Source organism: Schistosoma mansoni, chromosome 1, assembly GCF_000237925.1.
Source record: "Schistosoma mansoni strain Puerto Rico chromosome 1, complete genome".
NCBI classification, from domain to species: Eukaryota; Metazoa; Platyhelminthes; class Trematoda; order Strigeidida; family Schistosomatidae; genus Schistosoma; species Schistosoma mansoni.
The window spans coordinates 421,485-441,412 of NC_031495.1; the positions used below are offsets into that span (position 1 = coordinate 421,485).

Consider the following 19,928-nt stretch of genomic DNA (forward strand, 5'->3'; position numbering starts at 1 on the left):
GTTAATTCCTTCTACATTCATTACTTCTGAAATTCGTACTATTTTTTATTTCTCTATTATTTAGTACATAAAATCTGGTACAACTGAACATTAAAAGTAGTATGCACCGGATAAAATAAAGAGATCAGATTGTGTAAAGATAGAAGAGGTAAAGGCAATGCAACAAAATGGAAAAATAAATAAACAATTATAGTGTATGGTAGAAGATACATTTCGGTTATAAATATAGCCAAGAGGGATTTTCTATCGATTCATATAGTCCCTCTCACCTTAATAAATATTGTAAAAGAAAGCTACAATAGGATCTCCACTGACTTCTATTCTAAATCATGCTTGGTAACATCACAAGTCATTGTGTCGCACCATATCTAGGAATACGACTTTCTTTCATATCATAAAATCACCTCCTCACTACCTTTCCCACCTAGTTCCAGCTTAAGGAAACCATGGACAATGTGAGATTTTCTGGGATGATATTTTGGAATCACTTTTGAGATATCTTTGTGATGGATACGTGTAGCTCTGTTATTTCGTAAAATAAACATTTTGATCTTGAGTAAGCGATTGAAATCTTTACTGTCCGTTGCATCATAGTGTTGTTTCTATTCATTTAGTCGACGATGAGCATCTGTTAGTATGCTATGGAGTGTAAGATATTCATTTAAAACAGAATTTGTCCTCGCATTCACATTCAGCAGTCGAGACGTTCAGGTTTTTAAGCAGTCATTTGTCAAATAGCATTAATCTTCGTACAATGAAATACATACGACTTCTCTTAGTGTGAATTAATTTTATCTCTTCTGTTACATTGTTCTAATCATAAAAGGTGAGATAACCAAAGCTTTTAATATAATTTTGCTTTATACTTAAGAAACCCTAAACCTGCGAATGTCCCATAACTCAAGATGTTCTTATATCAGTGTCTCAGGAGAATTATTAGATTACTGAACGCCCCCAAATGCCCTGGTACGGCCGAGAGTGGGGAGAGTCCGCTCTCCCTCTCCAAATGCTCTCACATGGCCAGTGAATATGTAGCCTCTGCCACACAAGTCCTACTCACTGCCTTCTCTCACCACGGGTGTTGTTTACGAAATTGAGAGGATGAAAAGCGAATGTCCATTGCTTTAACCGGGTTGGTGGACAAGGCTAGTCCACCTAGGGGAGTTGGAAAACCCTCATTCCAAACCAATCGTGCACATGGACTGGCTCCAGTATCCTGAAAGGAACAAATGGCGTACGAATCAATCGTTGGTCACCGGCTACCATGGAACTGCATCTCCTTACGATGCTCCACTGCCTTGTGGATCAGATCTTTCGGTCAAAGGCTCCGGGTGTGGGCCCCTAAGATAACCACCTACTTCAGTTTGGGCACCTGGTTAGTATCACAGCCCTCACACAAATCAAATGAGATTTGTGAGACGCATATATATCTGGTGCTTCCTTGTACCAATATTTATGTGTTTAAATAAATAAATAAACTGAACGCTTTAAATGTCGTTTTGTTCCTTAGGTGGATACTTCTTCGGAGTTCATAGTTAAGGCTTCTTGGTTTTCAATTTCTCATCAGCTTACGTGTCGATTCATGATGAATACTCAACAGTATCATAAATACACACACACACATCAACGTAAGGTATTATTTGATAGTTGTTCTCTACTCTATTATGTCCCAAAATATTGATTTGACATAGTAACTTTTATTTCTAGAATATGGATAAGATAAGCTCATCGCTCACTCCTTTTGTAGCTAGTTCTGATGTCTGCTCCCGAGCATCTTTTATCTGTTTATCTTTCTATGCGTTATCTACCTATTTGCCTATCTAATAGCTGTATCTCCATCTGTTTATGTACCTATCAATTGATTATCTATTTGGTTATGTGCGTGTCTGTTCTTTTTTTCGAGTTGTATGATACCTGAGGGATAAAAATATTTTTAACTTTAATTAATTTACAATATTGCGCGATCATCGTCCACTGCCTACAGTGGTTGACTGTTTCACACCCGATTTGGTTCAATTCCACCGGTCACTAATTCTTACTAGATTTCCAGTAATCACGTCTTGAAGCTAGTCACCAATAAAAATAAGATTATTATCAATACAAGTTCAACTATGTCGGGTTCTGTACAGTCAATCATCGCATCCAGTGAAAGATGGTGGTCTCGCAATATCATGAATTGATTAAAGTTTTACAGCTCATTAGTCTTACAGGTTAAGCATCCTCCCTCGAAATCGTTGGTCCTAGATTCATTGTTATGATGTCGTGGATATGCAGCGCTGAGAAGTCACGTACTTCGTTCTGTCCAAAACTTTCTGGTTTTCAATGTTGGTCTAAGGACCTACCCGTAGTTTAAACTGGAAATTTCATAAATCTCTCCATACTGTTATTTATTTTTTCATAGTTGAAAGCGTGAGTCAATTGAAGCTAGACCACCATGGAAAACCTGGAAACACTGGACGGCCGTTTCGTCCTATTATGGGACTCCTCAGCAGTGCGCATCCACGAACCCGCTCTCGCGAGTTTCGAAGCCAGGACCTACCAGTCTCGAGCCGAAGCCTTTAACCGATAGACCACTGAGCTGGCATCCAACGGTGGTAATGTCTAACTTCAACTGATCCACGAAGTTGAGCAACCATTCACCAATTGTCTTCAGTGAGTTCCTATCTCACAACAGACGTGGTTTTGAACTCCACTGATCACTGCTTCTCACTAGAGCTCCTAGATATACTTCTCGAAGTCACTAGTGAGCATATGATTATATTAATTATAGAAGGGGTTTTGTGGAGATTTAGTATTTATCAATGTTGAAAGCATGAACCAATTGAAGTGTTTCCAGGTTTTCCATGGTGGTCTAGCTTCAATTGACTCACACTTTCAACTATGAAACATATTAAATCTCCACAAAACCCCTTCTGTTATTTATTTGTTTAAAATTTCCTTATATTGAAAGGGTAGTTTTTTGCTGAAACAATATATGTTGTTTGAGAGTGTTGTTGTTAGTTGTCAAGTGTAAAATCCTTCATATCTGTTGTCTAGTAGTTTGCGTATGTGTGTGTGTTCGTGTATGTATAACTCCATCTTGTATTAACTTGTATTTTTACTTATGAATTAGTTTAGTGTTGTTATGTCAAACAATAACATAATAGATATGGGATAATAATTAAAACAAAATTATTTGATTACATGTCCCAATTATCAGTTTATTCAATTTTTGTTGTTGTTGCTATGCGCTATCATCTACTTAGATCTTATTCCCTCTAGTTAAATTCCCTGTGTTTTTTTCTTCGAGCGTAATCACATTTAGTAGAGACAAGTCAAACACAGAATCAAGGAAATGATATTTACTTTTCTTTTTGGACAAAATTCAAAACTAAATGACTTTTTATCGTACGTACCTACATATACTACTGAAATCGTTCTTTTTTGTCATTATGCACGTTGTTGTCTTATATTGAAATCTCAATAATTCTTTACCAAATTTGTTAATAAAGATCTCATTGGCGATGATTAATTTTCTATGAAAAGTGTTCAGAAAATTATATTTAGATAGAAAGATAGATATCGGCTAGCAGTGAAATCCAGGACACGCATTTCGTCCTATTTGGATCTCGTCAGTTGAATGTACCTGCATCTCAGAGTTGATGTTCCTTCCAGGACTCAAACTCAGTGCCGTTTACTGCAAATGCCATTGCGTTATTCATTTAGCTACTGAGTCCTTATAGCCGCTCGTTTTTACAACGGGGTGAAGTTTAAATTCACTTTGTGTTGTTTACTTGTATCTTCCGATTGTTATTTAAGACTGCACTTGGTCAGTCTGTTATTGCCATATATGCATCCGTGCGGATTGCCTCGATATTGCCTTAAGTCACAAGCTTTATGAGCAAAGATGGATAGTGGCTAGCAGTGGGATACAGGACATGTGTTTTGTCCTATTTAGGACAGGGTGCACATATGTCAACAAGAGACTGATCAATTGTAATCCTAAACAACAATGGGAAAATTTAAGCAAACAACAAGTGAATAATATTTAGAGACGACTTTTTTCGTTTTTAGATAAATGAGTTTGCCTAGCGATTGTTCTACAGTAATAAGGATTTAAAAATAACATTAATTTTTTAAAAACACTGACAAAATCCCTGAGACTATTGTACTCCAACAAGTTTCATTACTTCACTGGTGAAATTCTTTTGATGGCAAGACTATAATTTATGGACGAACCAATCAGATATAAGGTAACGGGACTTGGATTTTGACGCGAACTTCATCCATCTATTTGACTAAATAGCGTTTTGGCATTTTAGCTGATGTCAGTTCGTGGTGAAAACTCTAAATATAATTCCCAACCTCAACCAACAACCGTAAATTATAATTCTAATTCCTCACTCTCCTTTATAACCGTCATTTAGTCCTAGTTATAGGTGGACATTCTCAGGATCACTTAAGCGTTGCTCGATGGTTGTCCATAAATTATAGTCTCACCCTTTTGATTTATACAATCTGGTGATTGACTGAAAATCATCTTCAAATTTATAAGGTTATTCTAACGTCGCTATTAACTCGGAGTTGTACTGTTGTTTTTTCTTGGTCTGAGATAAAATAAAAACACATTACTTATAACCACTAAGTACTGGTTTAGAAGACTGTAAGTCATACATGCTGTAGTGATATTACTACCTGGTTCCCGGAATAAAGGTTGTTGTGGCAGGATTCAATCCTACAATTCATTGGTCAGGTGTTAAGGGCGAGACTAAAGAGCATGGACGAGCCAATCAAAAGCTTTCGCGGGCTTTCAAGGTCACGGCGCTAAGTTCGGTACCTGACGCTTACGTACGGTCGGTTTACAACAGATTTTAGAGAAAACATGATGATTTAGCGTCTACAAGAGAAGTGATCATAAAATTTTGGCGCAAAATTCAATTATACATTTCTATAAATAGAGTTTTGGCATTATAGTTGATGTCAGTTCGTGATGAAAACCCTAAGTATAATTCCTAACCTTAACCAAGAATGTAAATCATAATTTGAATTCTTCACACAGGTTTATAACCCTCATTTAGTCTTAGTTATTATGTGGACACTCTGAGATTCACTCTAGCGTCGCTCAAAAGGCGTCCATATTTTATAGTCTCATCCTTAACCCTAAACCTTAACCCTAATCCTAAACCCTAAACCATACCAACATACCGACAACACTGAAACTATGTGGTCGATGCTGAAAGAATTTTTGAGACTTTTTCATGGTTCCAGAGGTCGACTACTATGGAGCCACATGGATGAGTTCCTGTGCCGGATGCACTATGATTTTAGAACTTCTGAACCTATATCTGACCTTGATAAGTATTTGAGTCATGTAAAAGAACAGTATCCCCTTTAATTTTTGAGTTTTGTATAATATATTTTTACTGTATACTAACTGTCTTCTGATTGGCTAGTATTTCTCAAGGTCATTTAAGATTCGTTCAAAGGTCGTCCATGTTCTTTAGTCCCGCCGTGTTAAGTGATTAGACCAATTCATAACAGTTCTATGGTTTGGTAACAACAAACTAAGTAGGTTTTTAGATTAAATTAAGGGCTTGTCAACAGAATCGTACACAAATAGTTTAAAAAAGAATTCACAAAGAATTGGTACCTTGTAAAGTGATACTTATTCTAATATCAAGAGTATCCTATTTTATGATTTAAGTTCAAATGTAAAACGTAAGATTCCAGATCACTAGACTAACGTATGCCGTACACGTTGTGAGAACTAAGTATTCCTGATTTCATGCTGGATATAAGGTCGTGGATGCATACCATTTAATTAGTAAAACTATATTTCAACAACGAGCCGATCAGATTCAATGTTGTTATTGTTCGAGTTTTGCACGAAATTCGAATGACAGCTAGGATGTACCTGATAAAAAGCTTTTCAAAACGTCTTAAGGCAATTATGATTGATAAACATATCTATTTTTCCACTGAATAGTGAATATGATATGGCGTGAAGGCTAAGTTATAAGTGATACCTGATTCTGATGCTGATTGTATCTGCAATCTTGAATACATCTCGGGCGCCCATTATAAGAATTAAGGGTATTTACAGGACGATATCTCGAAGTCCCGTGCACATCATAAATTTATCGATACGTAAAAACCAACTTTAATCTTTCGGAATTTCTTCCGGTTTTTTAATGACAAATTATACTTTAACTTCATTTAAATTCTGGTTGTGTGATAAAAGCCAATTTAACGATCTCTCAAGTTTGTCGTTAACATATAGTTACATCGCCTACGATTCACATACCAAAACAAAATACCTGCTCAATACTCTCGTTCTCTTTAATTTTCGATGATCACTTCAACTGCATGATAAACTTGTTATTAAAACTGATAAATTTATTCTCAAAACTATTTCATTTCATGTTTTGTTCACTGTAGGCAAATCAATCAAAAGATCTTCAAGACAATGAATTACCACTTCAATCTCAACAACAACAACAACAATTCTCTAACACTGATACCGTATTTGGTTATGATGATGAGACCATGCGCCGTTTTGCCGAAGCCGATGAAGCCTATCGGTTAAGTAAACAAAAACAACATCAAGATAACCGTTTTATGCGTCGTCGACGTGATACTGAGATAAATGCATCTAATGATCAAATCAATCACCATATTATTACTACTAGTCCTACTGATGATGACAATAATAACAGTAATGACTCAATTCTTAATAAAACTGATCACAGTTTCACCTTTGCTGATGAACAGTTGTTAAATTTTGATTTCGAGATGAAAACTAAAGCGACAAACTATTCTGAAACAACAATGCAATTTAATAGCGATGTTGAATTAGACTCGGAGCATGAAATGGAGGATGAGGAGGTGGATGACGATGAAGGTGTTCCAACTAGTATTATTCCGTGAGTAATTTTGTATTTTAAGTTCTGTATTTTCTACGCAAACAACCGAGATCAATGAGGTGTGATGGATTAGACGGTCAAACCATTCGACTTCCCATCATGGTATCCTAGGTTCAATCTCTATTTCGCCCACTTTATATTAAACACTCAAGGCTGTGTAGATTTGCTATTTCCTGTTTCCCCATACTGTAGAAGGAAACATACTATAAAGGATCTGTAAAGAAAAGCGGGTCGGGAGTACATTTGACGAGCTAGAAGTGTCACTGCAGCGTTCCTTGAATAACTGTCTAGAGCCAGTCGTATACGGCCATTTTGTGAGGACTTTTAGGTGCATTTGCTCTTTATATTTAAAACTTTACCGCCAACAATGGAACCCTATAGGAAAGAGGTGAATTACTCTATTTTTTAAATCCAACCTTTTCTAACGAACTCATTCTACTGTGGGAATATAGTATCGCTGTAGATGCTGGTGTACAGTAGCCAGTACAACTTCACCCTCGGACCATGAGTTTACCTCTTTTAGTATTACCGCTATCTAGCCAACTTACCTGATATAATAAGACGTATAAAAACAAGTATTTTAGTCAATATAATTCGATTAGGTCATTATCACCTTAAGAAAGTCTGACCACCACAATTAAGTGACATGGGTAGCCTGATCATCACCACAAATTTTCACTATTTTTTTCTTAACTAACGTATTTATTAAGAAGAGATGAAAAGGAAAAATGAGATGGAGACATCTATCTTCCTATTAACTGTTTTCTATACTTCTCTGATGAATATTGTTTATTAATTAGTCGTTTTATGGTGAAATTATGTAAACGTAATTGTTAGCAATCTTTCGGTCCATTTATTGTTTGTATGTCTTTAAATTTTCAGTCAGTTACTTAAATATCTGTAGCCCAGGTCTTTATCAACATATCTTGGTTATTTAATGACTAAGATTTCGTATTTGTGGCACATTATGGTCAGATTCTTTAGTGTTCTGATGGAATGAGGAAGATTCAAGAACATGATGATTCAAGTGGCATATTAATTCTGTAACAAATTAGTTGCTTACATCTCTTCGGTTGAGTTATTTATCAGAATTCTTTGAATCTAGTTAAAGCTCCGAACCTTCATATTTCATCCCCTCGATTTCGTAAACAACACCCCCGCAGTGAGTAGGACTTCACTGGCCGTTTACGCTTCACCACATGAGAACATTCCGAAAGGAAAAGCGAATTCTCTCCACCCTCGGTCGTGTCAGCATTCGGGGGCATCTACGTCATTAGTAATAGTTGATGTCTAAAAGTGATTTTCAAGAAAAGCAAAGATCGTGCGGAATGATGAATCGGGATTAATGTTAGGGTTACAAGAAGCAATATTTAAATTTTTTAGTGATATTTAATAGAACCGAAAGAATCCCATCAAGTTCGTTTACTGTGTCGATATGTTTAAGAATAATCGTAAAGTTTTAGTTTGCCTCACAAAATGATCTTATTAAAACAACCAGTGAAACCAGGAAGTACTTGACAGCTGATTCGTCCTAGTATGGGGCTGCATGCCAATGCTCATTCGCTACTTCACCAAAGATCGGATGCAGAATCTCAAGGTCTCACAGGAAACCCTTAATGTTTGGACTTCTGAGCTGATATCTATTAGCTTATTTGTCTAACTTCAATGATTTCACGATTTTGTGTAATCATCATTTAAAACTATTAGTATATAACTGACTGATACACTAAGAGGCCAAACTTCACTTGTCACAGCTTTTCATTTAAACTCCAGGAAATACCTCACAACTTACTGAACATATTATAATAATTGGTATTAAAGGTTTGTAATGTAAACCATAAAATTATGCAATCTTATTAAGACCTCTTATACTAATAGTTGTATATTTGTTCATTTGATTACGAATTTCGATTTCTTTGCTTTTATTTCTCTATTTGTAAGGCATATCAATGTTGGTCACGCTTATCAAGCAGAAATTCCTGATTTTTGTCAAGGTAAATAATACTTTCTTAAAGAAACTAAATGCTACGTAACCAAGTCCAATTGTCATTGGCTTCATGAACTGATCTCATATTTTGGTTTAATCACCCTCCTCTCTAGCTTACTCTTACACCAAACAAAATCGCGCGTTTCAGTAGGCGGTGGTTATCCATTCACAACATATATCCTAAGCATATTAGTTAGTGAAGATTTATTACCTCATCAACAGGTTTCCTATCCTTACCTACTACTTCATTAGTAATCCAGACATTACTTACTCAGTGGTCCCAAAATGCACAAGCACTGCTTTAAAGACACTCATTATCGTAAACTAGTGTCTTAATAATATCCTCTACTTTTAATGGGCATGTTTCACACCCATAAAGCAGAGCACGGCGAACTGCTATGCAGTTAACTCGTCCTTTAGTTTAACGATGGATATCTCGACCACACCACAAGCGACGCACGTTTGCAAAAACTAATTGAGCCTTCTGAATCTGTGCGTAGATTCCATCAGACACCAGACCACCAGAACTTATGAGACTCCTGAGATAAATGAAGAGGTTGATAAATGCAATGAATTCACTCCCTATCTCCAGTTCAGGCGTTGACACAGGGCAATCCTGAAGTGACATTTCATATTTGGAGGGAGAGAATCGCATACCGAAGTTTCCTGCATTGTTGTTTAAGACTATCAAAAGTTTCTGTATTTCATCAGCAACTTCACCAGAAACGACTGCGCATTTTAAGTCAACAAGTTAATCTCCTGGTGAAAGATCAACCAAAAAGTCGTACGATGAAAGTACTATCTGTAAAGGCGTGTCTATGGCAAAGTTAAATAAAAATGGGAAAAAGCGGACAACCTGAACGAACACCACTTGAACTGATCAATTCTGATGATTGTTCACTATAAGCTCTGACTCGACCAGTAGCGTTCGAATAAAGGATCTGTACAACGTTAATGGACTTCTTTGGTATATCTTTCATTAACAGACACTGCTGCAGAACTTCATGAACAACAGAGTCGAACCCTGCTCTAAGATCAAGGAATTCAACTTTTGTCACACGTCAAAAAGTATGTCTATGTTCCAGAACCTGCCAAGTGGTGAATACTTGGTTTATATATCCGCATCCAGGTCTGATACTAGCCTGGTTTTCTTGGGTTCGCTCTTCATGCACTCTGGTTAGACGTCAGGATTTTATGAAGAGTACTATTTGAGACACTGCTTTAGTTAAACTAATTCCTCTGTGATTGTCACAAATGGATGTTTGCCCTTTCTTTTAAAATGGGATGATCATTGATGTGAAGTGGAAAACAGACTATGAGTTCGAACCGAAAACTTGGTAACTGGAATCACTAAACGTTATTTCCATAGTGTTCACTGAATTGTTAGAATGTTTAGTAGGTTTAGTCATTTTCATTACTTTTACTTTTACTTGAACACATAGATATTGGTCCAAAGGGGCATCAGATATATATGCGCCACACAAGTCTCACTTGATTTGTGTGAGGGCTGTGATACTGTCCGGGTGCTTAAACCGAAGCAGGTAGTTTTCTTAGGGGTCCACACACGGAACCTTTGACCTAAAGGTCTGATACACAAGGCAGTGGAGCATCGTGAGGAGATGCAGTTCCATGGTAGCCGGTGACCAACGATTGATTCATACGCCATTTGTTCCTTCAGGATACTGGAGTTTATGTGCACCATTTGTTTGGAATGAGGGTTTTCCAACTCCCCTAGGTGGACTTTTCGTGTCCACCAAGCTAGTTAAAGCACCTGACATTCGCTTTTCGTCCTCTCAATTTCGTAAACAACACCCGTGGTGAGAGAAGGCAGTGAGTAAGACTTCTCTGGCAGAGGCTACGTACGCGTGGCCATGTGAGAGCATTTCGAAAGGGAGAGAGGAACCTCCTCACTCTCGGTCGTACCAGGGCATTTGGGGGCCATTTTCATAATGAAAATGTATCTTTTCTATTTAAAAAAACGCATATTATTGAATCAAATTGTTAAATTTTGTTTTATCCCCTTCTCTTATGATTAACAATAATATTAGAAGTTACATCAACTGAAACTAACAAAGAATCACCATCCAAATGGGAAATGTTACTGTGGTATCCAGCTTATCTTGATGAATATGATCCTAAGAATATAGAATCATGTAAGTTCCTTTTTTTGTTTTCTGGTATTATTAACATACAATTAGTTGTGTGTTGAATAGTGTTGTTTTTTCTCTTCAGAATTCAACTAATATTGTCGATTGATAATTATGTATAAATTGCCATTTTTCTCTTTTACCCCTTATTGTTCAATCAATTATTTTATTGAACCCGACAAAGCTCTTCGGTGACATCAGTGATCAAAGCCTATAGTCTATACATCTTTCACAGTTATTTAATAATAATGAGTGGAGAAGCAGTGTAGAAATAGTAAACTTTAAAAAGACAAACAATCCATTACAAACCCATCCATAATATCATTTAATTACTAGGCACTACATAATAAGCATGACTCAGTCAGTCAGCTACAACGTAGGATAAGGCACATAAATGCATCGGTCCAAGTTGCCATACCTCGTTAGCACAACAAGATGAACACCAAATTCATAGAAATAGTTAATTTAGTGATGGTAGTATGTAAAAGAAAGATTGCATATAAGGATATAATACAGGAAGGAAGAAAGTTATGAAGCAATTTTAATCTCAAGGTTTAAGAGAAGATAAAGAGTGTATACACCTACGCCATTGTGATCGATTCTGAGCCATGTCACCCAGAGTCTCCAACCATTGGTTACGATAGTCACGCGGACCCCAACCAGGTAGTCTGCACCTACCAACATGGCTCAGACTAGAAGTTAGTGACTTCATGCTCTGATGCCACGTTTTGGTTTGCCCGCCCCTAACTCTCTTCCAACCATGCCCTACACTAGTCAGCATAGCGCGTCGTGGTAATCGGTGTTCAGGTGTACATAACACATGGCCTAACCATCTCAGTCGATGAAGATTCATCATCTCATCAATACATTTAATGTATGTATGAACTAGTTTAAATAGATTCTCTGCATTATTCAGTATTATTATTAGATTATTTAAGGTTGTAGTAAGCAAATCTTTTGTCTGATTTTGTGGCCTGTACAAGATCACTTGAACAGACTCATGTTGAAGTATTACTACTAAAGATTATGTACAATAAACAATTGATTTTAATGATCTCATTATCTTTTCATCTATGTAAGATCTACACAGAGTTTGTCAACGATTTGTGACCATGATTATTGACACTTCCAGTTGGTAAAATAATTATTCGAATGTCAAATGACATTAATATTATTATTTATTTATTAAAATACATAAATATTGGTATAAGGAAGCACCAGATACATATGCGCCGCAAAAATCTCATTTCATTTGTGTGAGGGCTGTGATACTGCCCAGGTGCCCAAACTGAAGCAGGTGGTTTTCTTAGGGGGTCACACCCGGAGCCTTCGACCTAAAGGTCTAATCTACAAGGCAGTGGAGCATCGCAAGGAGATACAGTCCCATGGTAGCCCGTGACCACCAATAGGTTCACACACCATTTCTTCCCACAGGATACTGGAGTTCATGTATACCATTGGTTTGGAATCAAGGTTTTCCAACTCCCTCAGGTGGATCTTCCATATCTACCAACCCGGTTAGAGCGCCTGACATTTGCTTATCGTCCTCTCAATTTCGTAAACAACATCCCCATCACGAGAAGGCAGTGAGTAGGACTTGTGTGGCAGAGGCTATATACGCGTGACCATGTGAGAGCATTTTTCGAGGTAGAGTGTACTCTCCCCACTCTTGACCGTACCAGGGCATTCGGGGGCATTGATATTATATGATTGTACGATATAAGTTGGCTCTACAATTACTGCTCAAAAAACTGAATTATTTACCATTATTAAAAGGAATCAAAAAGTAGTCATTAGAATACGTTTGTCTTTCATCAAAAGGAACATTCTCATATACAGAATACGAAACGAGGTACTACAAATGATTGATTAGGATGTTATTCATAGCATAGGCAATTGTGAGATTTCAGTCTTATCATGGGTCATTCATTATCCCCAAAGAAATTAACATATAGATCATAGGTGCTTAAAGGTAGTCATCAGAAAAACCTAGATCTGAGTTTAATTCTAGTCGACAATCATTAGCAAGTTGTATCTACAATCTTTATAGAATTAATACTTCCTAACGGGGTTCAAACTCACATTGCCTAGCTTCACAGTCTAAGACGTTACTATTGAGCTATTTGGTTTGTGATTGACATTTTGTAGGATCTAATATATTTATAACTGATTCATCAGTATGTAGAAGCCAATATCATGTTTGTTTGTAAATCACTTTTGTACCATCGTTGTATCTGCATGACAACCCTGTAGTGTATCATTTATTTAGTCAATTAGTTTAAACAACATGTATACCCCTTGACCATTGTTCTTCTTCCGACGAGTATACTGCGCATCAGTTCGTTCTGTTCTACTTTACGACTGTGAAACGTGGCCATTAAGAGTAGAAGATACTCTTAAGTTACTAGTATTTGACCACAGACGCCTTAGAAATATTGCTCTCATCTGCTGGGATCACCGGGTAATTAATAGTGAGGTTAGACACAGGGTATTAGGAAATGATGGTAAATCAGTTGATTAGGTGATGAATCTTCATCGACTGAGATGGTTAGGCCACGTGTTGCGTATACCTGAACACCGATTACCACGACGCGCTATGCTGACTAGTATTGGGGATAGTTGGAAGAGAGTTAGGGGCGGGCAAACCAAAACGTGGCATCAGAGCATGAAGTCACTAACTTCTAGTCTGAGCCATGTTGGTAGGTGCAGACTACCTGGTTGGGGTCCGCGTGACTATCGTAACCAATGGTTGGAGACTCTGGGTGACATGGCTCAGAATCGATCACAATGGCGTAGGTGTATACACTCTTTATCTTCTCTTAAACCTTGAGATTAAAATTGCTTCATAACTTTCTTCCTTCCTGTATTATATCCTTATATGCAATCTTTCTTTTACATACTACCATCACTAAATTAACTATTTCTATGAATTTGGTGTTCATCTTGTTGTGCTAACGAGGTATGGCAACTTGGACCGATGTATAAATGTGCCTGGTCTGATGTTCTAGCTGACTGACTGACTGACTTGTTCTTCTTCCTCTTTTGTTGTTATCGTCACTGTGTTTTTTTCTCGTGTTTGCTTTTTCATCAGTTCTTTTTTTGGCTTTATTACATCAACTTTTTTTAAATTTTTTTTATTTTTTTAGTAAATCTACTGACAAAAATTGCTTGTTCACCAGCTGTACGTAATTGTGGATTAAATATGGAGTATACATTTCATTTATTATGTAAATATAAAGGTGATGTAGAAATGACATTACACGCTTTATTACGTGATACATTAGTTGTTTATGATTATGTATATGCTGGTAAGTTGTAATTATTACTTACTTACTTACTTACGCCTGTTACTCCTCGTGGAGGAGCATAGGCCGCACACTTCTGTTAAATTTGTATATAATTTTGTACTCAATTATTTAATGAATTTGATTTGTATATTCTCACTTTATAGATTATACTTACTTACTTACGCCTGTTACTCCCGATGGAGCATAGGCCACCGACCAGCATTCACCAACGCACTCTGTCCTGGGCCTTCTTTTCTAGTTCTATCCAGTTTTTGTTCATTCTCCTCATATCTGTTTCCATTTCTGGGATTAATGTGTTCTTTGGTTTTTCTCTTTTCCTTTGGCCTTCAGGATTTCATGTGAATGCTTGTCTTGTGACGCCTGTAGCTCCTCCGGGGGCTACTGCCGGTCCCATGCCCGGGTAAAGGAGGAGGGTTGGGCATGAGGTTAGCGACCCCATCCCGTAGAAAACCAGCTTGCAAAAAAAACGCTAATGAACTTTTATAATCTATAAATTTTTTTCAACTCGCTAAAAAAATGCTAACCAGAAAAAATTTATAGATTATAAAAGTTCATTAATAATGAGTTTACTTACTCCATATCAGTAATCATAATGACCTGTTAACTAATAATAGCAATGATTCATTTTGTATTAGTTGTTTAAATCTTTTGATTGTTATTTAAGACTATAATTGATCAGTCTCTTATTGGTATATGTGCATCTTGTGTGAATTGCCTCGATATTGCTTTAATTCACAAGGATTATAAACAATGATAGATGGTGGCTAACAGTAGAACCCAGGACATATGTTTCGTCCTATTTAGAACTGTTCATCTGGATGTTACTCTGTCCCAGAGTGAGCATCAACTCTGGGACTTGAAACCAGTACCGTTCACTTCAAACATCGCCACATTATCCATATGAATGACTGATAAATAACGACTAGATATCCTAATGTGTATTGGTTCACGTCAATTTTTCTATTCCCCAATACCTAATTAAACCATAAGAACTGTTAACCGGTTTGTCTATTATTATCATTGTAACTTAAAAAATTACATGATGATATTTTAATAATTAGACGACCATAACCCACCTCAAACAGGAAATGTCAATTTGTATTCAAGTCGATCGTATACCGTACAAAACCGAACAATAGGTGTATAATTAATTGACAACAGTCTATGAATGATATGACAACAACAGTTAATAAATATAAATGGGGGGAAAGAGGTGGAATATGAAAACACCATAAACTAAATACTTATGAATTAGATAATAAAAATTAAAATAATAATTATTCGTAGAATAGTCCTAGAAGTTCTGTTACGTCCTTGATCTGTCTACCCACTTTCGTGCCGAGTATAACTTGTCTAATGTAGATTAAGACCTTGACACGATAGGCTAACTGCGTAAACCATGGAGTTCGAAGTAGGGTAGAGAGGAGAAAACTATTTTATCACCTGATTGTCTGACAGGCACACGCGAGAGAGAAGACAAGACAACTGGAGCACTAATCACTTTATTCCAAATTCCGATCTGGTACCCGATTTTCAGATACATGAATAAATAAATGACTAATCCAAACACAACGTACAATAATTAGGAAAACACAATTATGTCCAAAACTGGTGGATTAGAGTAGGCAATAGAGTACAAAAGATTACGTCTAAATTACAATAGTTTTGGAACGAACAGAAAAGGCCATGGCAGTGATTCATACATCAAACGAGAGCTTATGATCTATAGAATAGACTAGGGGCAAAAGTAAATGTTACTATTATACAAGGTTTGAATGAAATGAAATAACGTCCCCAACAATAGCATCCGTAGTTTGTCAAAGATTCTTGTTTCCTTGTTAACATCAAGTTCCATCTTTACCAGTTATTCAGTTATACAAAAATTTTTAAATGTGATAATGGTATGTTTGTTTTTTGTAAACAAACTCTGTAATATTACCCTTCTTGGTTTTATAGAAACTACAGCTTGGACAACTGAAGAGATTGTACGCTTTCAACAAGGTTTAGCTATGCATGGAAGAGATTTTCATCAAGTTTCAAAAGATTTACAAGCAGCTGGAATGAATAAAACAGTTAAAGCTTGTGTAGAATTCTATTATGTATGGAAACGAATGAATACACCATCTGATGTTAAATGGTATGGTATATACAGATCGTTATTATTATTACTATTACCATTATAATTAACGTTTTTATGATTATTAGTAGTGTTCAGCAAAGAGTTCTCTTTTCGGCGAATTCATTTTCAAAGCTGTACAATCGCAAATATATATACTTATTTTTCAGGATGATGCACTGCTGAGGAGTCCCATGATAGGACGAAACGGCCGTCCAGTGCTTCCAGGTTTTCCATGGTGGTCTAGCTTCAATTGACTCACGCTTTCAACTTTGGGAAATATAATAATACTCATAATAAACTTCATCATCATTATTAGTAATGTAATTACGGTTATTTGTTTGTTTGCCTATTGCTATCCAACTTTTTTCTCATCCAATACTACTTTTCATCTCATATACGATTACACCTTTAAAGTCTTTTTCGTAGAGATCCTACGCATCATCGCCTTCAACTGGTATATGAGAGGGTCAAAACGGAACACCTGATTAATAAACGAATAGGATCAACCTAGGGCAGTTGAAAAGTCTTGATAGGATGAACGTCATACGAACATATTTCAGTCATTAGTTAATTTAGAATTAAACTTACTGACACCAATCTACTTCTTTCACGACTCTACTGTCATCGAACATCAATCTAAAATGTTATGAACAAACTCTTCCACTAGGATTGCTGGTTATTTTTCTTAAACTGGAATACAAAATGGAAAGTTTTAGTGTATATAAATTAATTTAGCATTGTTATCATACAATACTTAGTTGAATAACGAAGTCATTCCGCTGAATGGAACACAACTTCAATTTTTTTATAGATAAGATGTAATTAGAATAGACTGATCAAATAAATAATTTTTTTCATATAGTTAGGATCATGAGTCCACCATGGAAAACCTGGAAGCACTGGACGGCTGTTTCGTCCTATTATGGGACTCCTCAGCAGTGCGCATCCACGATCCCGCCTCACGAGACTCGAAGCCAGGACCTACCAGTCTCGCGCGCGAGCACTTAACCGATAGACCACTGAGCTGGCCGGCATCCAACGGTGTTAATGTCTAACTTCAACCTATCCACGAATTTGAGCAACCATTTCACCATTGTCTTCAATGAGTTGATATCTCCCAAAAGACCTGGTTGAACTCCACTGGTTACTGCTTCTCATTAGAACTCCAGGAAATCTCGTGAGACGGGATCGTAGATGCGCATTGCTGAGGAGTCCCACAATAGGACAAAACGGCCATCCAGTGCTTCCAGGTTTTCCATGGTGGTTTAGCTTCAATTGACTCATGATTTCAACCACAAATAAAAAAAATTTAAAAATATCCACAAATAAGTAATTATTTAAACAAAGACTATCACGACTGTGTCATTTAATTTTATCCGGTATTCTTGTGAAGCTATATATCACCTGTAAAACAAGACTCATTGGTTGAAAGATAACGCACATATTCCAAACCATCTCTTACTCTAGAGTGCTATGTCATCTAAACCTATACAACAGTTTGTCTGTCCATGTAGCTATTTCTTATCAAACTTATTTATTGTTAAGATGTGCTTGGTGTCTGCAAAATAATTCTTGTATAGTGTAGTAAACGAACACTCTAGTGGGAATAATTAATTTCTTTCTCATACAAAATTACATAGTCTCTTCATAAAATATGGAAACTATACATTGAATACTTCATTTGCACATCATCCATCGATTGTCTCTTACAAACTTTATTATTCCTTTATTCCTATTTTCATCACAATTACTCTCTGTTTACAATTTTTTTCTATTCAATTCGATCTTCTCAACCTTCTGCTGCTAGGTATTCTACTACTGATTGGTGTTACTTACTACTTATGTCTGTCGACATAAGTAGCATACATCACAGTATAGGACTGAAGATCCTAGATAACAAGACTATAACCAATCGCAATATCAGTGGTTCATTTATTATTTATCATTCTTTAAATCTTAAATTCAAATATGACTGCTTACTTTCTTCGTTTTATAATGTCATTATATTCTTTTAATCTCCACGAATTCATTGACTGTTGTTCTCAGTCCCATTAGTTTGGTTCAGACTTCCTGATTAAGGTACTAGCTATTATCGTAACTAACAGTTGAAGAGGTTAGTGAATTTAATCGAACGATAATCACAATAGCACAGTTGAGCTTATCCCTTATCTTTAAATATTTTTTACTACAACTACAGTGACAACGACCACTATGGATATGAATACTTTATTACTTTTCCTATTCTGGTGTCTATCTTGATAATTACATCTGATTATGTTAAGATAATATGGCAACTTAAGGCTGTAGACACATTTTCTAGGTTCTACTTTGCTTATGATTGACTCTATATACTTAGTTTTCTGATTACATTGATGGCAATAATTACTTCAACTTCATTTCTATTTCGTCTGTTCTATTTCCACCCCCCCCTTCTCTCTTATTGTACTAATCATGATATAAGTTCTAAATTATAATGATTTATATTACTGCTGCCCCCTCTGGTCTTAATCTCATTTAGGACAACGACTACTACTACTACTAGTAGTAGTAGTAGTGACCAACTGATTCGAAGATGATTTAATCAATGTGTTTTATGATAATCCGAATATGTAATTAATTATGTTTTTTTTTCTACAAAACAAATTTGCATTAATTAACAGAATATTTTTGTAGTTTTAATAGTAGCATAACAGTTTTATTCGGTTGCCATTTGAATGGAAAAGCCGGTATATATATATATATATACCCAGATAAAAATCCCCTCTAAGTCATCAACTACGGTTGTTGTTCTAACAAACTGACATGTTTATGTGTGTGTATGATGTAAAATGTAAATTAATCAATAATCAGGAAAATCGTTACTGTTAGGAGAAATCTATGATTGATTTGAAGGGGTTTTACACGGTTTCATCTCATTTATAAAAACTATTGATTATGGATTAACTTCATTGTGTCCGTCATCTGGAAAACCAGGAAGCCACCAGACGCCTGTTTAATCGTAATATAAGATTCTTGAAGTTTGGACTATTGATGAGATGTCTTCACTACTATGCGACATCTGTCCTATGCTCCCTAGTTTACGAAACTACTCAAAATTAAGTCGTTTAAGAAAATTCCTGGAAAGCTGAGAATTTTCAAAAGTATTTTTTTATAACCAATTAGAGTTTTAGGAAGTTTCTTTAAAAAAAATCTTTTTTTCATATTTCCATCATCTATTTTCATCAGGCTCATAAGGGCACACACTCCGAGAAGGGGGACTAAAAATCAATTAGTCGTAATCAATGTAGAATGTGACACATTCATTGGTTCCACATCTCATTCATTAGTACACTTTCTTCATGCTCTCCATCTTCTTTCTAATGTTCAAGACTAGTCGAAGTCAAAAAAGGGCATTACATTTGTGTTTATTATCTTCATTTTATTGTATGTAAACATTCAATATAGTTTACAGTGTACTTCAGTTTG

At 36.1% G+C, this 19,928-nt stretch overlaps 1 protein-coding gene across 1 annotated transcript in view; it reads left to right on the forward strand.

Moving 5' to 3' along the window:
- The window catches only part of Smp_160460 (Myb1-related transcription factor), a gene marked incomplete at both ends in the record, with an annotated part of 98,476 nt that overhangs the window by 69,732 nt on the left and 8,816 nt on the right, over positions 1 to 19,928 (forward strand). The window contains 5 exons of the mRNA XM_018792900.1: positions 6,418 to 6,902; positions 8,844 to 8,896; positions 10,938 to 11,042; positions 14,183 to 14,344; positions 16,301 to 16,481. Coding sequence (XP_018647466.1) covers positions 6,418 to 6,902; positions 8,844 to 8,896; positions 10,938 to 11,042; positions 14,183 to 14,344; positions 16,301 to 16,481 — 986 coding nt within the window. The remainder of the gene's footprint in view (positions 1 to 6,417; positions 6,903 to 8,843; positions 8,897 to 10,937; positions 11,043 to 14,182; positions 14,345 to 16,300; positions 16,482 to 19,928) is intronic.